Source organism: Bombyx mandarina, chromosome 25 (genome assembly GCF_030267445.1).
Source record: "Bombyx mandarina strain Sakado chromosome 25, ASM3026744v2".
Classification (NCBI taxonomy): domain Eukaryota; kingdom Metazoa; phylum Arthropoda; class Insecta; order Lepidoptera; family Bombycidae; genus Bombyx; species Bombyx mandarina.
Window position 1 is genome coordinate 5,279,595 of NC_143231.1, and position 22,779 is coordinate 5,302,373.

Consider the following 22,779-nt stretch of genomic DNA (forward strand, 5'->3'; position numbering starts at 1 on the left):
TAGGCAGCTTAACAAGATAGGTAATTACTCAATTAATCACATTTTCAAAAGCACGGCGTCGTCTTCTCCCGCCCCCCGCTACCATCCCCCTCTAAGGCCCACGGGGGTTAACGATAGGGATGTGCGCGTTATCAATCCTATTTACGATAAAATTTTATTTTTTAACTAACACAGATTTTATCGATAAATTTTGTCGATGAAATGGTACCTGAAATCTTTTTTTTTTATTGTCCTTGTAGGCAGACGAGCATACGGCCCACCTGATGGTGAGTGGTTACCGTCGCCCATGGACTTCAGCAATGCCAGGGGCAGAGCCAAGCCGCTGCCTACCGATCTAATCGATTTATTACCTACATATATAATTTGAAAGACTAATAGTCTTGTAAACGATTTTACATTGTTTGCAATGACTAAAGAGGTATTGTTCAGTTTTCGCCAGTGGTAGATATAATTGACACTACTTTTACGCTTCAATATAATTTCAATCTGAATATAGTTTGAATCATATACTTGAAGGAGTCCATATTATTATAAAGTCCCTTCTTTATTTCGCCGTAAAGTCGTGTTTTATGTAATTAACACCACAGTTGAAACAATAGAAATTTTAAAACAATTCTAAGTTATTATATTATATTAGTTATTAAACACATTAAAAATAATTTTTTCGTTTTAAATTTTCGGCGGTAAAAAAAGGTCCCGTCTCACAGACTATCTACTTTTTTTTTTTTCACCTCTCGTGCGTTCCGGCTTACGCATCATAAAAAGGTGCGTTCTTAAACGCCACATACTAAATCACATTTTGATGTATTGTAGAAGTTTTATAGGCCAGCCTAATGTGATGAGTAATATATAAATGGTGCTTTATTAATGTTTTTAAGTGTACGTTTTTAAATAATAATATTAAATATTTCAATTTGAAATTTATTCATAAATTTTTGTTGATGATATTATTATCAGTTAATACTTTTTGATAAACGGTTGTTCGACGTTTTAAACGGAATCGCAAATTCTTCCTACGCATAATAACCTCTCCGGTTTGGAATATCATCATAGAATTGTTCACTAAGATAAGAAAGTTGACGAATACTCAAAATCTTATATATTACGATGTTGATAAAAATAAGTATTTTACTCGAAAATTACATTCTTAAAACATAATTTTAAAGTTTTCCACATAAAATCTAGAAGATATGCTATACTTCTGCTATTCATAACAAAAGCAATACCAAATAATAAAAATGTATCGATATTATAAAATAAAAAATCGTTTTTCTTTATATTTTTTATGTTGCATCTCTATGGAAATGAAGTGAGCATAGGTAAAACCGAAGTCTAAAAGGCAAAACAGTGCTTCCAATCCCTTACTACTTGGCATTAACACTTTATTAGTGGAATGTAAATTACTTAATAAACAACATGTCATTAAAATGACCTTTAAACGTAAATTTTGAATAAATCTGTGTTTTGCATTTTAACGTTATTGGGGTAGCAAGGGGGCGTGTAAATAGCCCTCCTGCGGCGGGAGCATATAAAGCGGGGTTGTAGAAAGGCGTGTAAATAGCCGTCCTAAGCGGTATGTGACAAATGTTTGTCACTTATAATTAGCGGAGCGGTAAAACTATATAGCGGTAAACAAAAGCTAGTAATCAAACTAAAGATATAAATTAAATACACATAAGCGAGCGGGCGGGCGAATGATTACACGGAAGCAGCAATAAAATGGCAATAAATTAAAAGAACTTGCACTCACCTGTAGACCTTGCCAGTGACTGTCGTGCGGGCTTCGGCGATGGATGCACGCGGGCGGCGGGAGGGGGTGACGAAGCTCACGTAGCTTTTCATAAGCACAAGCACCACACAATATACAAGTGCCGCCATCTAGGCAGCTAGCGGTAAAGCGTGATCGATCGGGTAGAACCACGCTTTGGATAGTCGCGGTAATTAGTAACTGACAAATTCCAAAGGTGGCGCCATCCCAATAATTCATTAGCATCCCATTACTAAATCCGCGCGTGACCATCCTGCCCGCCTTGAAAGTTCGCAGGACTTTCAACAAATATATAAAGATACTAAGATAGGAAGCATAAAGCTTAAATAGCGGGAAGTTATTTGAAAAGAAACAAATTTTAATTAATAATAAGCCATCATGAATGTTTACGAGTAGAGTTGAAGCGGTTGATGACATGCGGTACTCTAATTTATTCTAGCGGTAGCGGATATAATTTTACAACTGGACGTTTAAGAAATCCAGATTTCGTTTTTACCAAAGCAACGCGTATAATGTTATCGACACCTGGATACACCTCTTGTATAACGCCAAGTGGCCAGCGGAGCGGTGGAATGTCATCTTGATGAATAAGAACTACTGTCCCAACCTTCACGGGGTTATCTGATGTACACCACTTCTGTCTGACTTGCAACGTATGCAGGTACTCTAATCTCCATTTCCTCCAATAGGAATTAACCAAACTATCTAACAACGCTTTGCGATTAGTTAGACTCATCTGATTTGCGGATAATTCAGACGCGGGTAAATACTGCAAAGGAGTGGACATCAAAAAATGTGCGGGTGTGAGAATTTCGGGGTTGGGATCTGCGGATAAAAGACATAAAGGTCTGGAATTCATAAGACATTCTATTTGATTCAACACAGTCAACATCTCTTCGTAAGTGAGAATTTGTGCGCCTATTACTCTATTTAAATGAGTTTTAACGGATTTAATGTTTGATTCCCATAAACCTCCAAAATGTGGAGCCCGAGGTGGGATCATCTTCCAAATGATTCGGTATTTAGTTAATTCATCATTCCATGCGGATATAAAATTATTTGAAACTAGAAGTTTGTACATTTCATCTAACTGAACCTTTGCGCCAACAAAATTAGTGCCATTATCTGAATACATGAAAGAAACTGGACCTCGACGAGATATAAAACGTTTGAAAGCGGCAAGAAATGAGTCCGTTGACAAATCCGAGGCTAACTCAATATGTATAGCCTTTGTCGTTAAGCATACGAACAGGCAAATGTAAGCCTTTTGTGAATGATGACCACGTTTGCGTACAAGCGTTATCTTAAATGGGCCCGCGTAATCTACTCCAGTGTGACAGAAAGCTTTGGCCTCCATTACACGGCTTGACGGAAGGTCAGCCATCATGGGAGTTGGGTGTGAAGGTGATACTCGAAAACATGATTTACACATATGCACTCTTTTTCTTATAACGTTTCTAGCGGACAATATCCAAAAGCGTTGACGAATAATAGACATCAAAAGGTCCGGACCGGTGTGCAAGTTTGTATTATGAAAATAATCAACAATAATATTTATTATGTGATCGTGTTTTGGCAATAAAGCGGGGTGTTGCGTTTCAAACGGTAAATCAGAGTTCGAAAGTCTACCCTGAATACGTAAAATTCCATCTTCGTCAATAAATGGACTAAGTTTACGAATATTTTTCGAAGGTAAATCTAATTTTCTAATGCTGGCAATATCATGACCAAAATATTTAGCTTGAAGAGCTCGAATAATAGCTTTCTCAGCAGTATTTAAATCGAATGCGGTTACAAACTTGTTTCGCGGTAATTTTCTTATAAATCGAAGTACATAAACAACACAGCGAAGAAGTTTTGACCATGACGAAATTCTCAACCCAAGTTGATATATTGGGGAATCTTCGACAACAGTTAAAGCGGTAAGTGTTACAGATTTTTTCATTTCAGGTATGTCACTTCCAGATTTACAAGGTACAAAAGGTTCAATAGGCCATTGTGAAATAGGATAGCAGGCCCAAGAAGGACCCTGCCACCAAAGCGAGTTATTAATAATTTGTGACGGTAAAAGACCTCGTGACACACAATCGCTAGGATTTTCCTTACCATTAATATGAAAAAAGCGGTCAGGTGATAAATTCTCCTGAATTTGAGCGATGAGGTTTCCTACAAATATTGACCATCTATGCGGGGAAGATTTAATCCAAGAAAGAGCAATTGTAGAATCTGAGAAAGCGTATATAGCGGTGATAGGATGTAATGAATTATAAGCGTTATAAATAAGTTTAACTAATTTTGACAAAACAAGAGCGGCACAAAGCTCAAGGCGAGCTAATGTAGTTATCTTAACCGGAGAAACCTTTGATTTTGAGCACAATAATCTTAAAGTAATATCTCCTGTGGGATCTGTAACGTGTAAATAAACAACGCAACCGTAAGCGTTCAAGCTTGCATCACAAAATGCAACAATATTTACTTCACAGTCTTTGGAAACTCCAATATGGCGCGGTATTGCTATAGTTGAAAGCAATGGAAGCTCTTTCACAAGTGAAGAGTAGCGGTAAATAATTGTATCTGGAGGTGTATCATCCCAGTCTATTTTAGAATTCCAGAGTTCCTTAATAAGCAATTTAGCGAACAGTATAACTGGAGCAACTAAACCAAGCACGTCGAACAAGCGTGCGACTAAAGATAATATTGTTCTTTTAGTGCACTTTTCGTTAGTGTTTGAGCTCGTCATAAAAAATGAGTCATTAGCGGGAAGCCATGCAAGGCCTAAAACTTTCATGGTATTATTAGCATCATCAGAGAAGCTTACAGAAGAGCGGTGCGTTTCTGGAAGGATATTAAGAAAGGCAGTGGAGTTACTTGCCCATTTTGTTAAATTAAAACCTCCTGATTTAAAGAGTGAAATTAGTTGTTTCGATAGTTTGATAGCTGAAATATCTTCGTGTAGGGATGTGACGAGATCATCCATATATAATTGAGACTCAGCTACACTAGCGGCTTCCGGATAACGATAACATTCTTCTGATGCTAATTGACGTATAGTACGCATTGCTAAATAAGGTGATGACTTTAAACCAAAGGGCAGACAGTTAAAAGCGAAAATGCGAAGTTTATCATTTTTAAAGCGGTACAATATTTTTAAATATTTATGGTGGTCTGTGGTCACCCTAATGCGTAAGTACATTTGTTCCACATCAGCGCACAGTGCCACAGGGAACAAACGAAAGCGTAGCAATAGCAAAAATAAGTCTGCCTGTAAATTTGGACCAGTATGCAAGACGTCATTAAGTGACAGTCCACTAGATGTTTTAGCACTAGCATCAAGAACTACACGTAGTTTAGTGGTAGTCTTGCTTGGGCGGATAACTGCATGGTGCGGTATATAATAACCGTTATCGGTTTCCTTAGCGGTGTCGTTAATTTCAGTTAAATAACCTTTACTAATGTAATCCTGTATAACGATATCGTAATCATCGCGGAGTGAGGGTAATTGAACAAACTTACGTTCGAGCGAAAGAAAACGGCGGTGAGCAACAGTATAAGACTTGCCAAGGTCAGCGGGATTTCTACTAAATGGTAACTCAACCGTATATCGGCCATCATTATCGCGGGTAATTGTAGAAATATATTTGTTTTCACACTCGGCTTCCTCAGGGCTAAGATGACGCTCATGAGGAATCTCCTCTAATTCCCAAAATTTATGTAAAAATGACTCAAGGTCTTTATGCGTTATAGATGAAAAAGTTTTATTTAAAGTGAATGCAGAATGAATTTTAGTATTTTCGAAAGCGGGTGGATTATCAATATAAACTGTACTAGATAGTCACAAAGAGGTATTATTATCATTTATAACAGAAAAATTATCATGTTGCGGTTTCATAATGCCGGTGTAACTCACTTCAGGTACGTCACCCATAAGAACATAACCGAAGGTTGTGTCTACGGCAGGTGGCGCTAGTGAGCCAGTATCTATACGATTACCTAAGTATATATATGGAAATAACTGAGCACCTAACACCATATCAATCACACCTGGAACGTTCCAATTTGAATCGGCAAGCGGTAAATTACGTATATGATTCATATTTGAGGAATTTATAAAATAAGCGGGTAATTTATCTGTAATACAGTCTACTACTAAAGCGTGAATATAATATTTATTAGGAGAAAATCTAGATTCAATATTTAAATAAACATATCCGTGAATCGGGCGAGCGGTTAATCCAATACCTCTAATATAAGAATTATTTAAAGGTATAATCGGTAATTTAAGTAATTTACAACAATTGACAGTTATTAAATTATTTTGGGAACCATTATCTATTAAAGATCTAACTATTTTACGTTCCCCTTTATTCGAGTGAGCGTATATTTGAGCGGTTGATAATAAAATATTACTATTCGATTTTATTTCCGAACTGTGAGTCAACGTGGTAGCGGTCGTATTATTTTGTTGTTGTATCGTTCTGTTAGAGTGTAAACAAGTATTCGAAGCGGCATCATGATGATCGTAACTCTGAACAACAGGTTGAGATTGAACCTGGGACCGACCGTAATCGGGCCGCGCGGCATCACTCGGAATTCCATGTACCTGCGACCGACTGACCTGCCTGTCCATATCAGCGTAGTCATTCGATGGACTGGGTACGCTTTTACTTTTTCGATTCGCCCGTTTATTACCAAAACACAACAAAGTATGATGATATTTCTTACAATTATTGCATGTTAACTTTGATTGACATGCTTTTAATGTATGCGATAAGCTTAAACAATTGATGCAACCCTTGTGCGATTTAATAAAATCATAACGTGCTTGCGGTGAAATCATATTTTTAAATTCATTACAACGATATAACTGCGTGTGGTGCGAGCTCGAGCAAAGATCGCACGTAGATAACGAAACCGGTTTGTTAACCCTTTCAGTGCGGACTGGGTCATTATAACTACTAGAAATAAACGATTTGTGATTTTTAGATTTCTCTATGTTACACTTCGGTGCAGAGCGTTCTAATATTTTTATCTGATCCTGTATGAATTTAATAAACATTTCAGTTGTGGGTATTTCAATACCACGAACCGATGCTTCAAACGAATGTAAAGTTTGAGGATCCAACCTTCTCAGTGAGCATTGTAATAAAATAAAATCAGTCAAATCAAGTAAATTTAATTGTTTTAAAGCGGCAATCGAAGATGAAATTTTTTCAATGAACATATTTAAACTATTTGCGGTAGGTGAACAATTTTTTAAATCTAATATATTATTCAGATAATGACATCCTAAAGCTCGTTTATCCTGATATTTACTAATTAGATTCGACCAAATAATATTATATGTTTCACCTGTGGGTATTATACCAGCGGTTAACTTTAATGCACTATGTGTTAATTTGCCCATTAAATACTGCACACGTTGCGCATCAGACAGTTGCGGGTTATCGTGAATGTTAGCTTTAAAAGCCTGGTAAAATGTTTCCCATCCTTCAAGAGAGCGTCCGTCAAAGGAAGGAAGTGAAATTGTTGGCAATGTTACATTTATGGCGGCGGTAGTTCTCATTACATTTGACGAATTACCAACTTTAATTTTGTTACGAGCGCGTCTTACGTAATTATATAACGTGTCAAAAGACGATAAAGCTGCGTATTCAGGCTCAACTTCGGGGTTTTGCTTTAAATTTAAATCATTGATATCATCCAAATTGCTTTCAAATCTAACACGCATGTCATCAATCGATTCTGATTCGGCAAGAAAAGTTTCAATTAATTCCGAATCAAACTCCGAAATATTTTTTGATTTATTATATAAATCATTAATTTGTGCAAATACTAAATTATTCTTCGCGATAAGTTTCTTTAGTTGTCTATTTTCCATAATGAAGTTATGAAATAACTGACTAAAAATAACACTAAATGAACTACGTTAATAAATATAATTCAATATGCGGTTACGAGTTATTATTAATAGCGATGAATGTAATTAACTTTTACATACAATACAATACAGTAACAAAATGGCGAATGGGGGTAATCATAAATTAATTCTAATTTTAATTAAAATTTAAGCTGGATCTAATCCAGGCTCGCAGGACCAAACTATGGGGTAGCAAGGGGGCGTGTAAATAGCCCTCCTGCGGCGGGAGCATATAAAGCGGGGTTGTAGAAAGGCGTGTAAATAGCCGTCCTAAGCGGTATGTGACAAATGTTTGTCACTTATAATTAGCGGAGCGGTAAAACTATATAGCGGTAAACAAAAGCTAGTAATCAAACTAAAGATATAAATTAAATACACATAAGCGAGCGGGCGGGCGAATGATTACACGGAAGCAGCAATAAAATGGCAATAAATTAAAAGAACTTGCACTCACCTGTAGACCTTGCCAGTGACTGTCGTGCGGGCTTCGGCGATGGATGCACGCGGGCGGCGGGAGGGGGTGACGAAGCTCACGTAGCTTTTCATAAGCACAAGCACCACACAATATACAAGTGCCGCCATCTAGGCAGCTAGCGGTAAAGCGTGATCGATCGGGTAGAACCACGCTTTGGATAGTCGCGGTAATTAGTAACTGACAAATTCCAAAGGTGGCGCCATCCCAATAATTCATTAGCATCCCATTACTAAATCCGCGCGTGACCAGTTATTATTATGTCATTGTGAACGAATTATAAATTATCATTAAATTTTAAAATTTAGAAAACAGTTAACAATTGAAAATTAAACCTGTTTGAAAATTGAAAATGTAGAATCGCAAAAAACGATAGCTTATAAACAAAAAGAAAACAGAGAAGCTTATAATTCAATTTTGAACCCTACGCCATCATGGAATACAAGTTTTTTTTCGAACCACCATTTAACAAATTATAACTAAATACAGTAGTATTCTTTCTTTTTTAAATTTTCTTGAACATTATTTAATTTTGAAAATGATTCTTATTGTTATTGAAATAATAGCTTATATTAAAAAAAACTCGGTACATGTAAGATGTGTTTCATTTTGGAAGGACATAAATTTAGATAAGTACTAAAGAAGTGATATATGATTCAAACATGAGTCATGTTTTACTAAGAAATCCAAACTCTATTCTCACGCAATATCCAATTATCTCTAGCTTTGTCCCAGTGTGCTTGTCCGCGCAAACTATTTCATACTCGATCATATTTTATGTAACTTTGGCCAAATACTTACTGTTTTAATAAATATCTAACTTAGGAAATATGACTGTATATTACGCAATATTTCTTTTTCGTGTATTTTAAAATAAACAGCCCTTAGCAGTTGCTAAAGAATCGTCCAGATTTATTTAAGTTGTATAATTTGTATAAAAAGTATTATATTATAATTTATAATATAATTATATTTATAATTAGTTTATTGCATTGCGAAACGCTAATCTTATGTATTAACTGCATACCTAGTGTTGCTTTCTAATAAAAGTATTAATTTGCAAATTGTGTGTTTGATTGTGAAACCATTAGTTTAAATTATTGGTCACCCTGAATAAAAGCCCAGTCTCGAAATTAACTAACTAAATATAAATTAAAGACCCCTTTTAGAAGCCAATTACAGAAAAAACGAAGAAATCTAAAAGTAGTGGCGTTTACCCAGCCCTCTGATTGAAGCCCACCAGATCGAAAGCACGACTCACTGACAAGATTCGGCGAGAAAATCAGTGTGTCGTGTCTATGGACTAGTTGGCACATCGTAATTGACGATTTCAGCGAGAACGGTGTTTGAAGAGCCTAAAAGCACCGAGAGCGGATCCAAGGGATCCGACGAGAGGTTTTGGGCGACGGAGAGTTTGTATTGCCCTGTCGCTCTGGTCGGATATGTAATTAGTGGCGGGTAATGAAAAGAGGGTTATCGTGTCGCGCCGTTTCAAAGTATTCTTCTGATGAAATACATATTTAACACATGTATATAAAGTCGTCGTGGACTAAAGGATAAGGCGTCCGGTGCATTCGTATCGAACGATGCGACCACGCCGATCTTCGAATCCCGCTGCTGGTTGCCAATTTTACGATACCGAAATTCGTACTTAACAAATGTTCACAGAAGACGTCCACGATGAATGAATAAAATCGTTTAATAAGAATCAAACCAAAAAAATTAGTAAAGTTCGTATTTATTAAACAATTGAAGAGTCTCGAGTCTCAAGGTAAAGCAATCAGGTTTTTATGTCTATGGGCTCCAGTAAATATTTCACGCCAGTTCGACCGTGAGCTCGTTCAGTCGTCTATGCAACAAAGAAAAATTCAGCCCACGACAATTGCGGTGTAGATTGCAACTAATACACTGCGATTCTGTCATGCTCATCCACCTTACGACACATGAACCATACACTGTACAATCAATCGTACAATACGTCAATCAATCTCTGTGTAATCTGTGAAAATGATCCGTAAACGAAAGTAGTATGGTTCACGCATATCTTCATAAAAAAGTTTTTAAGCTATATTTTGATAATTGTTTTTTTTAATATAAAATTCAATTAAAATGTTTTTCTTATTTTAATATCGTACACACAACAACTTTTCTTTACACAAAACATTTAATTAACTTTTGTAAGATTGATTTTGTCAATTCACGTAATATTGAAAAGTGATCGACTTTTCTAATTTCTGCGGTTTCATATTCGATTTACTTGTATACTTGACACGGATATCAGGCTGCGCTAATATAAAACCGTTGTCTTCAAAATGGCCGTCTACTGAATCCGCTTCTAACCAGAGAAATAATACCACCGTATCAACCCCTATATCCACGTTGTACTCTGTTAGATTATCGACTCTTCTTTGTTTAACCTTTGTCACATGTATCTAAAAAAAATTGCAATAGAAATATATGCACACTTAGAAAAAAATATGCATTAAAATCAATGTTAATGTTTTTTTTCTAATTATATTTTTGTCTCTGGGCCCACAAATATACCTATATAACACATCGATAATATTACTGTCCACTTTAAGTTTCGTTGGTTTATACAACAGCTGCTGTATTCTTCAAACTGAACATATAATTATTAATAACAAACAAACGCAAACTAAAAGGCAAAGTAAATGTAGCCATTAAAAAAAATCAAAAGTGATTGGGTTTGCTTGTTATCGGCTATGAGCACCGCTGACCACAACATTAAATATTTATCCGGTTACAAAAATATTTCTACCGCGACAAGCGGCATTAAGTTCAACAATTCTTAAATAAAAGATGCTGATATTTATAACGAATTTATACAAACCTGAATTCGAGGGACATTTAAACCTTTGACCGATTTCAGTGGCTTTGGAAATATGTAATTATATGGGCTTGAGGCTACGCCATCCGACTTCAAGGAAAACCTCAAGAATATTTCATCAAGATTAGGTTCGTCCCAAAGATCGATCTCAATGTTTTGCTTCTTGGAACTCAGAGCTTCCGCTGCTGCATCGTAAGACTCTGTTTTGATAGGTACCAAACTAGACCAATTGAAGAACTCCACTGTAATTTTTGAGTCGAAAATCGGTACGAATCTGTCGTTTAAAAGATAAACATCAACATCCCCTGATAACAAAAGACGAGGGGATACTAAAACAGGCGCGAAAAACGTCTTTGCAAAGTAATGCAGCATTTTCCATCGACCGCCGTGCTCTGGAACAAGAGAGAATAATTATTTGATAGATCAAGTATAGAATTATAATATAGTTTGAGTCCGAGTACACTTTTCCAGGGAACAATTTAAATGCATACAAACCAATGCCAGACCAAGACGGTGCCTGCCATACATCATTGAGTTGCCAATACAACGCGCCCATCGTGTACCAATCAGCCTGGCTTTGTCGATAATATTCTGTCTGAACTTTCAATGACATCGCTTGTGAAATCTAAAAAATAAAAAGCAGAAAATGACGGACTTCTTTAATTACTTAAAAGATTGCAGATATTACTTCACTCATTCAAAAAAGATTTATAGTTACATAGGCCCGCTTATCTATATATGTATATGTTACCGGAAATGTATGAAATCAAGGAATTGTATACAAATCCTAGGAAATGTGTACAATTCCGATACTATTTAGGAAATGTATAAAATATTGTTTGAAAAACTATTTAAAGCATAGATATCCTAGGAAATGTATAAATTTCCTCGGAATTGTATATAATTCCAATATCGTATTAGGAAATGTATAAAGTAAATGCTTTCTGTAATAAAACACGTTGTTAATAATATTTTTTAATATAACACTTATTGAGACAATCAGGTAACAGTCATACCGTAAAATAATAATAATATATTCATATTATCTTACTAATTAAAACTTCTAAAATCAACTATCTATTAACTTTTAACGTATCACAAAATCAACTTATATTTATTCTTATAAAATCAAATTTTCATTTGGCAAGTAATCAGTCTGATAATTAAATAATTATAAATATCAAAGTATAAAAGTAAATCTTTATATGATAATACTTTGTCAGTCCATATAGCTATTTATTTTTGCAGGGTAAGCTCGAATGGCATTTGGAAGTACATAATACTTTATTTTTAAAACACAGACATCTTGAAGTAGCACAGTTTTTCTTGCAAAGGCACTTCTTAAATCCCTGGCCGGTTCCAGTGGATTGCAAGTTGGCAACTGACCGTAGTGCAAGACTCGTCCCGCTGTCTCCGCGTACCCACCAATATCTTAAATGTTTTACATTTCCGATTGCTATTTAGGAAATGTATAGATTTCCTAGGAAATGTGTAATGTGTAAGTATAATATAATTTATTTCACACATTTCCGTGCGATTTTAGGAATTACATACAATTCCTAGGAATTGTATACAATGACGGATTACATACATTTCCGTTAACATATATAAAAATGAATTGCTGTTCGTTAGTCTCGCTAAAACCCGAGAACGGCTGGACCGATTTGACTAATTTTGGTCTTGAATTATTTGTGGAAGTCCAGAGAAGCTTTAAAAGGAAGATAAATATGAAAAAGCTCGGAATTAAATAAAAATAACAATTTTTATTTCATTCCGAGACGTCGGACGGATTCCGTTTGTTTTTTTTAAGTTTATTTTATACAAAAGTTTAGATCTTTAATTTATCGATTGAGGCACTACGAAGTCTGCCGGGTCAGCTAGTCATTAATATAGCTATCTCAAATCGAACCGTTATGAATATTAATGACTTATGTTTACTTGCAATCCAAATAAAGTTACCTGACTATAAAACAAGAACTTCTCAAAATACTTTGTATCGTTTTTTTCCAACATCAAGCGCTTGTCCATTTGCTGCTCAATATACACATAACCGTTCGGATGGTGCTGCCTGTGTTTCAAGAATTCACTGTCCAGACTGAGGTCTTTGTGGTCTTTCGTGGCAGTCTTCAAAACAGCCAATGACGGCATCGATTGAAAACCATATTCTGAAGCAAATCTTGTAGCCGGATACACATTGTAATCCCAATTATCGACGATGTAGTTATAGTAGTGTGTGTCACCGTAATGGGGATCATACGGGTTTGTCGCTATATAACCTTCTTTCTCAGATTCTAAGCCGTTCGTGGGACTCGAAATCAGATATCGCCTATTGGGATCCAAAGCCTCGACAATCGGTTTGATCGTGTCAACGTATAACTTTATATAGTCCCGTTTGTATTTATTAAATTCTGAGGGCTTCGAGTACCAGTTTCCTCGGAGAGCAGCTTCGTTCTCGTTATTCCCAGACCACAACGCAATGGAAGGATGGTGCTGAAGACTTGTAACTGTTTGTTCTATTTCCGTTTTCACATTACTAAAAATTATAAAATTGAATGATAAATCGTCTCGGCCTTAAAGATAAGGCTATGCCGGTGCTCAAATCCTATGCATTAGGTACTGTATGCATTAACACAATATGGGGCGCGGCTCCACCCTCTCATGTGAGAATGGACGTAAACCAGTTTCAGACAACATCATCACATAATACGTAAATACTAAAATGATAATTACCTTAGCATTAATCTATATATATAAAAATGAATTGCTGTTCGTTAGTCTCGCTAAAACTCGAGAACGGCTGGACCGATTTGGCTAACTTTGGTCTTGAATTATTTCTGGAAGTCCAGAGAAGGTTTAAAAGGTAAATAAATATGAAAATGCTCGGAATATAAATAAAAATAACAATTTTGTTTTCCCTTTGATGTGTGCCCCGTCGGACGGATTCATTTTGTTTGTTTTAAGTTTATTTTATACAAAAGTTTAGGCCTTTTATTTATCGATTGAGGCACAAAGAAGTCTGCCGGGTCAGCTAGTTAATAATAATTATAATACAAGGTGGGCTGTGAACTCGTCCACCCATCTAAGCAATAAAAAAAATAAAAACCTGAGATTTCATTTGGGGTGTCTGAAAAACTTGGTTACTCTAATTACCTACTACTGGTTGGTACTCGGTAATTTTACCTTAAAAATTCCGCATCGACAGGGTACATAGCGCAGGCAAACATGAAATCTTGCCAGACCATTATACCGAGCTGGTCACATCTTGTATAGAAATAGTCCGATTCGTAGATCCCTCCGCCCCACACGCGTAACATCGCCGTGTGGATATCTCGAGCAGAAGTCAGCAAACTATCAACTGGAAGTTATCAACGCAATGGATTATATTTAAGACAACTGCAAAATTTATGAAATATATTTAGATATACTAGCAAACCCGACCACACGTAACTGTGGCTAAGGTTTTTGTTTCTAAATAACACGTGGTGTTTATGCCATTAAATTGTAGCTTATGTGAAACGTTGGTATTTTTAACACAGCGCCATCTATGAGATATGACTAATGACAGACAGTATTACAATTGTCTGTAAAAACTGGATTAAGGCGTCATCTATTGATTTCTTACTCAATCCAGTCAACAGATATCGCCATCTGTTAAAATCGTTTGGAGTTAAGAGATAATTGTGAATGTCAAATAATAGACAAATAATTTGCAATTAAATAATATTGCGGCTATAAATTAAGATGTAAGCTATCCTATCTTTCAAGTGGGATCAAACTGCACGCAGTATGCAAATTTAATTTAAAATCGGTTAGGTAGTTTAGGAGTCCATCGCGGACAAACAACGTGACAGGTGATTTGTATTTATTAAGATTTCTTTTGTTTTTCGGTATTTCTTGCCGACCTCAAATAAAATGAGAATATGTCATCGATGCAGTCTAAATTAATTAGATGAGGGTTATCAAGGACAACCCAGAAACTACTGGTCAAATCTTGATAATATTCAAAAGGGGCAACATAAAAAGCACCAACTTTCAAATAAAAATCTGTCCATCTAGAAAAAAATATCTAAATTTAATAACCATAAAAACTACAAGCGAATTGATAAACTCCTCCTTTCTTTGAAGACGATTCAAAATCATACGCACAATATTTAAAAAAAGTTTTCTCGAAAAATTTATCATCGACGCTAATACCTACTAGTTCTCAAGTTTTTCCGCCGTTAATTCTTAAAAAATATATTTTTACTTGTTCGTTCATCGGAGCCCAATTCCGGTAATATGTTGGCTGGAATCCAGTTCGATCCTTTCGTGAACAACGGATATCCGTTTACTTTAAAATAGAATGTCAATCCCTTTGCTGACGTGGAATTTCCTAAAAACATGTAAGAAATTTTTATAATTTTTTATTTTTTATAATAAGTACAAATAGTATTTTCTTAGGTTTCCCTGAGTCGTAGACATAATTAAAACTACTTTTAAGGCTTAATTTAGTAGTTTCCGTGGCTATGGAGGAATGTGAACTACTCGAAACATCCAAAATAATATAAAGACAATAAAAAATGCGAAATTAAACCGTAAAAGTAATTATAAAATAAACATTGTAACTACTTTTCGTTACCTAGTTTTATTGAAGCATCTTCTTCAATCAACTCAATCGTCCTAAAGCCGATTAGTAGCTTTTTGTGTGAAATTTCCACGTCATGAGAGTTTGAGAGATACACGTTCAACTCGTACAGAGGTTGATCACCATAACCGTTTGGCCACCACATCCGGACTACGTTCTAAAATATTAGTTATAGTTTTATTATTTAAAAACACGCTTCCACCTACAGTAAAATACCACACCCTTCCTAATTTAATACAAATATATTTCATTACCTCACTTATTGTTATATTAAGCTCAACTTCAGCTGTTTTGTCTTCTTTCGTATTAATATCAACGTCTCCACCAAACACTAAGGTTTGCCCTCCTTCGACTTGTAGAGACGCACTAAAATACGCTTGGAGAATCTCATTACTCTTGGTAGATTCCAAATATGCCAACAACCTCAACTGCCAGTGGCTGTCAACCTTTTTTATGTGTGTAGTAACCGTTCGTAAGATTAAACTGTTATAAAACTCGATATACGCTGGTTTCCTGAAATGTAAGCAAATAAGGATGATTTTTATTCATATTACTGTTATGGAACGAAGTTCCTTATGGGACGATGCGGAGGGGTACCCTAACCGGGAAAAACGTCCGTAACGTAAGATTTTTATTAGTAATGCACACTGTGTACGACTTAACTTTGTAATAACGTGCAAAAAATACCATATTTTTTATCAATTATTCACAACGATCTCAGAGCGTTCGTTTGCGCAATAAACTAACTCTTAAGCAAACAACCGTGAATGAAGTGTACCACAATAAGTTCGCACGTTACCGAATGACCGTGGGTTGTTGCGTAAAATTAATATTTTTATAATAAGGAACTTCGTTCCTATCCGGTGTCCCACGGCACCACACATCTTTTTTTCCCCACTTAATCCAATTCAACCGAAACATTGTAGCTAACAATATTTTGAATATAAAGATTATTATTTTTTATGGCGTATGCGCGTGAAGATATATTTTTAATTGGCGAATCAAGCTGTTCGGGCCGTATTTCGTGGTATTAAAATACAACATTTAATTCATTTGTAAGCCATATTTTGCCCATTTTGAGATATGAGGTCAAATTTTCAATGGTATCGATTTAATGGCGACTTTACCCTTCGAATTCATATGAAATATATCGAATTTATAACTGTTTCCCAAAGTGATGGCCTCATCCTCCACGAGCCCAGGACACACTCTACTCAACCTGTAAGTAATTATTTTTTTGCGCGATAGATGATGATCAAAGAAACTTTTTTTTATTGCTTAGATGGGTGGATGAGCTCACAGCCCACCTGGTGTTAAGTGGTTACTGGAGCCCATAGACATCTACAACGTAAATGCGCCACCCACCTTGAGATATAAGTTCTCAGGTCTCAAGTACAGTTACAACGGCTGGCCTACCCTTCAAACCGAAACATATTAGAAATTGGCGGGGCGGTGGTACCTACCCGTCCGGACTCTCAAGAGGTACCACCAGTAATTACGCAAATTATAATTTTGCGGGTTCTACTCTAGAATCTATACAATAATATAAATACTAGTACGAGTTTGCAGTTCAATTACCAAATTCCAACGGACGGTAGAGCAGGTCCCCAGTCCCAAGAAAACGAAGCCTGCATCTTCCTCAGCTGATTAACGTGACATTCTCCATTATATACATCAGGGACACAGGCTGGTGCTGCGAAATGTTTCTGCGATCTGATATTTGCAGCTTCGATTGGCGACACAAAAGTAATTTTCAAAACATTTTCGCCTATCTAAAAAAACGTTGTTGAGATTACATTACTTACTATGTCGTTTTGTAAATACATATCTGGACATCACTGACAAGTCTTATCTAGTGACAAGATGTGAACATCTTGGTCACACAAAAAAACAGATAATGCGTGGCACTCAAGGTATTGAGAAAGAAATTTTTTTTTTTTTTTATAATTAATAGACCATTAAAGATCCTAAAGACTTAATGGTAGGCAGCGGCTTGGCTCTGCCCCTGGCATTGCTGACGTCCATGATCGACGGTAACCACTAACTATCAGGTGGGCCGTGTGCTCGTCTGCCTATACGGCAATTAAAAAAAAAACATCACGCCGTAAATACCACCACATACACATGAAGCCATTCCTTGTTAAAGCTTACAATTTCCGAAAACTGGAACTGCATCCCCAATCAAAGAGGAATGCAAATTGGAAAAGCTATCTGTTTTTTATAGAATCTAAAAAAGACTATCCACAAAACGCAATAACCATCGTCAAAAATAAAATCAGTCAAAAGAGATATTGTTATTTTAATAAGCGGTATTTTGCAAAACATGACGGCAGGCTCTATATGCAATTTCCATACGGCTCCAGGATCAATTAAATAGGTATGCCTCTTCAACGCCTCAAAAACGTATGCAGCTTTGAAAAGAGAAAAGATAGCTTTCAAAGCCTAAGCCTTAAAAAATCTGGCGATTCAGAATGCTCCGTGGAGACCACAACCTCCGTGCATTAAGGAGCTCAGCATGCTATAACTAAGCTGCTCTCATACCCAACATAACAATCAAAACTTTTGTATTTAATATAAAAATGTTATGATGAATTTTGTAGCTATATACGTATCAGTGGCTTTAGCGTGTTTTTTAAAGATTTTCCAACTTCTCATTTTAATGGATTATATCGCCAGATTTCGGTGGACAATTAAATTTATCTACCTTGTTGTTGAGGCTTCTACGCAATTTACGATAACTGGCTCTTAATAAATACCTGCATTTGTTCCTTGACATCAAACACGTATCTCACAAACATACTGCTCGTGCTATCAACTGGGGTATCGTTTATTTCCACGAACGCCACTGCATCAATACCATCGAACACCAAGTTAACTGCCTCCGTGCTCAAGTCTGCTGCGCTGACTGCAAAAACAGTCCTCTTGGATTATAATTAACTGTAATTACGTAAGTAATAAACGTATTTGTAATTATTGTAATCATCACAGCAGAATTTAAAAAATACCTTTTTAGTGATGGTACGATAGATTATGATTATGAGAGATGTGATGGTATATTCGTATCACGATTTGGCTAATTTCTGCCGCAAAACAGTCATCGGTCCCGGTTTTAAAACGCGGTTAAGCTGATTATACATTTCAGGCTTAGACATGTGTGGTTAGTGCGAGTTTTTTAACTTTCTCGATAGCGTAAAATTTAACTCAAATTTGTATGGAGTTGGAACGTTTACCTACGTTTGCCGCTAGGGGCGCTGTTCAAACTGCATACAAATGTGAGTTAACTTTTACGCTATCGAGAACGTTAAAAACTCGCACTAAGCGCACTGGTGGCTTGACAAATTCGATGAGTTATCAGAGAGTAAAAAACCAGAATTAGTATGGAGTTAAAGTTAGTATGGAGTTAGGTAAAAAACCAGAATTAGTATGGATTCCAGTATGGAGTTGGAACGTTTACCTACGTTTGCCGCTAGGGGCGCTGTTCAAACTGCATACAAATGTGAGTTAACTTTTACGCTATCGAGAACGTTAAAAACTCGCACTAAGCGCACTGGTGGCTTGACAAATTCGATGAGTTATCAGAGAGTAAAAAACCAGAATTAGTATGGAGTTAAAGTTAGTATGGAGTTAGGTAAAAAACCAGAATTAGTATGGATTCCAGTATGGAGTTGGAACGTTTACCTACGTTTGCCGCTAGGGGCGCTGTTCCAACTGCATACAAATGTGAGTTAACTTTTACGCTATCGAGAACGTTAAAAACTCGCACTAAGCGCACTGGTGGCTTGACAAATTCGATGAGTTATCAGAGAGTAAAAAACCAGAATTAGTATGGAGTTAAAGTTAGTATGGAGTTAGGTAAAAAACCAGAATTAGTATGGATTCCAGTATGGAGTTGGAACGTTTACCTACGTTTGCCGCTAGGGGCGCTGTTCCAACTGCATACAAATGTGAGTTAACTTTTACGCTATCGAGAACGTTAAAAACTCGCACTAAGCGCACTGGTGGCTTGACAAATTCGATGAGTTATCAGAGAGTAAAAAACCAGAATTAGTATGGAGTTAAAGTTAGTATGGAGTTAGGTAAAAAACCAGAATTAGTATGGATTCCAGTATGGAGTTGGAACGTTTACCTACGTTTGCCGCTAGGGGCGCTGTTCCAACTGCATACAAATGTGAGTTAACTTTTACGCTATCGAGAACGTTAAAAACTCGCACTAAGCGCACTGGTGGCTTGACAAATTCGATGAGTTATCAGAGAGTAAAAAACCAGAATTAGTATGGAGTTAAAGTTAGTATGGAGTTAGGTAAAAAACCAGAATTAGTATGGATTCCAGTATGGAGTTGGAACGTTTACCTACGTTTGCCGCTAGGGGCGCTGTTCCAACTGCATACAAATGTGAGTTAACTTTTACGCTATCGAGAACGTTAAAAACTCGCACTAAGCGCACTGGTGGCTTGACAAATTCGATGAGTTATCAGAGAGTAAAAAACCAGAATTAGTATGGAGTTAAAGTTAGTATGGAGTTAGGTAAAAAACCAGAATTAGTATGGATTCCAGTATGGAGTTGGAACGTTTACCTACGTTTGCCGCTAGGGGCGCTGTTCAAACTGCATACAAATGTGAGTTAACTTTTACGCTATCGAGAACGTTAAAAACTCGCACTAAGCGCACTGGTGGCTTGACAAATTCGATGAGTTATCAGAGAGTAAAAAACCAGAATTGGTAACAAAAGATATAGTAATCCTGAAAGATCAGTAAGTATTCTAAATTGCATGTGTTCTTTGATCCATGGCTTAACGATTTGATCCTACCGTTAAACTTCCCAGTATACGTCCATGTATCGTATGCCACCCATCTGCTGAGCACGTCATTGAAACCATACAAGACATCTCCAATGATACCCGCTTTGTTGAGATCGGTATATACCCCACCCGGCACAGAGCCGCGGACTGCAATCGCTATAAATAAATAACAGATAAATACATATTTTAGTAAAACCTGGTATCTAAACTAAATGTAATTGTGACCGTAAATATGAAGATATACGTATAAATATTTTTAATACAACTTAAAATCAGCCGAACGTTCTTTTATCTTTTATGTTATTAGTTTATGGCTGACAAGAAAATTTTCTATCAATCAATAATCAAGAGCTATCCTACTGACTAGCTGCTGAGTTTGACATTCGAAGATACAGCCGTAAATAATTGTTTTTTTTTTCAAAGTTCAAGAATGTGTTTATTTCATTTTTATTTAATATATTTTGTACACACAGCTGGTAGAAGAAACACGACAATAAGGATACAGAGTACAAGCGCACTACTTATTTCACTGTATTTGTTGATTTTAAATCAGTTTTCATTGATATATCTTACTCGTGTGTGTGTTTCAAAATAAAGAGAAAGAGAGAGATAGAGAGAGAGAGAAGCAGAAGATATATGATCAAATGTATAAGTAACGTAAGTTTTAATCTCATCGGATGAATTGTTTTGGACAACCGTTTTAACCTTTGACCATTGCTATCAACAAATATCGATTCAATAACAAAATTTTAGATTTAGTTTAAATTACTGTTTGTGAAATATTGTATACGCCGGAACTATTAAAAACTTTGACAAAGAAATAGGAAACAAAACACACCATACAAAAACATATTCTATAAAACTTACATCCATTCTTGTTGGTCAATTTCCAATGAGCAGCACTTAAATCTAATCGCACCGATGTAACATTATTGACGTAGAACAAAAAGACAAAAGCTTGCAACAAAATACACGTGTTCATTTTCATTTGTTCTCGGAACTACTGAATGTTGTATACCAACAATCAATGATCAGCATACAAAGCATCGTAGGAACACGATATCGGTCATACCACTTGAGGCAGATAATGTGACTCAAATGAGTAGTGCTGTATGTATCGATATCGTGGTATACTATCGATTTTATTTTTACGAATACCTTTTTGTTAGCTAACTGATGTAAATGTGTATTTTAAATATACCTAATATAAGTATCAATATGTAGTTAACAGCAGTGCGGCTAAAATTTAATATACAGGTATATGTGGGCTTCTTTCGGAACCTATCAGATTCTAGGTTTTTTTTTATTTATTTTTTTATTGCTTAGATGTGTGGACGAGCTCACAGCCCACCTGGTGTTAAGCCCATAGACATCTACAACGTAAATGCGCCACACACCTTGAGATATAGCTCTAAGGTCTCAATATAGTCACAACGGCTGCCCCACCCTTCAAACCGAAATGCATTACTGCTTCACGGCAGAAATAGGCGGGTTGGTGGTACCTACCCGTGCGGACTCACAAGAGGTCCTACCACCAGTAAAAGAAGAAAAAGAAACATAGTAGTGCAGTCCAAAATACGAGACTACGTGACGCACTACTCTGTGCCACTGACCAACATAAGTAGCTACAGAGTACCAGAAAATGTCTTAGACAGGCGCATCACAATGCCCATCAATGAGCGATCGATTAGCAAAAAGACGAGGCAGTCTCGAACCTTTAATTTTTTATACTCGACCTCCCGTTTTGGTGGCTCCGTTTGACAAATAGGCTGTGAAATCGTTTTTCTATCTACAGCTTTGAAGAAATATACATATTTGTTGAGTATATTAGGAGGAATATTTTTGGATGATGATGACCTCTGTATTTATGTGAATTCAAAAAAGCAAGTTTTGCACTCATATTGCTCATGTTCATAAAATACTTTTAGGTAAACATTTTTATTGTTGGGGGCAAAAATATTCCAGCCTTATTAAATTTAGAAAACAATGTTTTATCGATAGTTTTTGTACAACACTATTCGTTTCAAGCTAATGGTCATTTCATTAGTACTGACCGTGAGACGTTGGTGAAAAACGGATGTCTTCTTGAGTTTCAATCTACAAAATTCTGTAAAGTCCTTTACATTAAGATATTTAGTCATTTCGTATTCTGAAAACATAATCACTGCAATAGGCTATGGCACTTTATTTAAAAAAAAATTCTAAAATTTATAAGCTACTAGCGGACCCGGCAGACTTCGTAGTGCCTCAATCGATAAATAAAAGACCTAAAGTTTTGTTTAAAAAACTTAAAACAAACAAAAGGAATCTGTCCGACGGGAGACACATCAGAGGAAAAACAAAATTTTATT

The 22,779-nt window shown here is 36.1% G+C and overlaps 1 protein-coding gene across 1 annotated transcript; it reads right to left on the minus strand.

Moving 5' to 3' along the window:
* Positions 1-9,879: 9,879 nt before the first annotated feature.
* beta-Man (beta-mannosidase) lies at positions 9,880-21,511 on the minus strand. Its single transcript, XM_028178065.2, has 12 exons — positions 21,296-21,511; positions 20,438-20,584; positions 18,386-18,534; positions 17,208-17,401; positions 15,884-16,142; positions 15,624-15,786; positions 15,252-15,377; positions 14,186-14,360; positions 12,965-13,538; positions 11,501-11,630; positions 11,009-11,397; positions 9,880-10,589 (listed from the first exon to the last, which is right to left on the minus strand). The coding sequence occupies exons 1-12, from the start codon at positions 21,414-21,416 to the stop codon at positions 10,350-10,352; spliced, it is 2,667 nt and encodes an 888-aa protein (XP_028033866.2). The 5' UTR covers positions 21,417-21,511; the 3' UTR covers positions 9,880-10,349.
* Between the last annotated feature and the right edge of the window lie 1,268 nt (positions 21,512-22,779).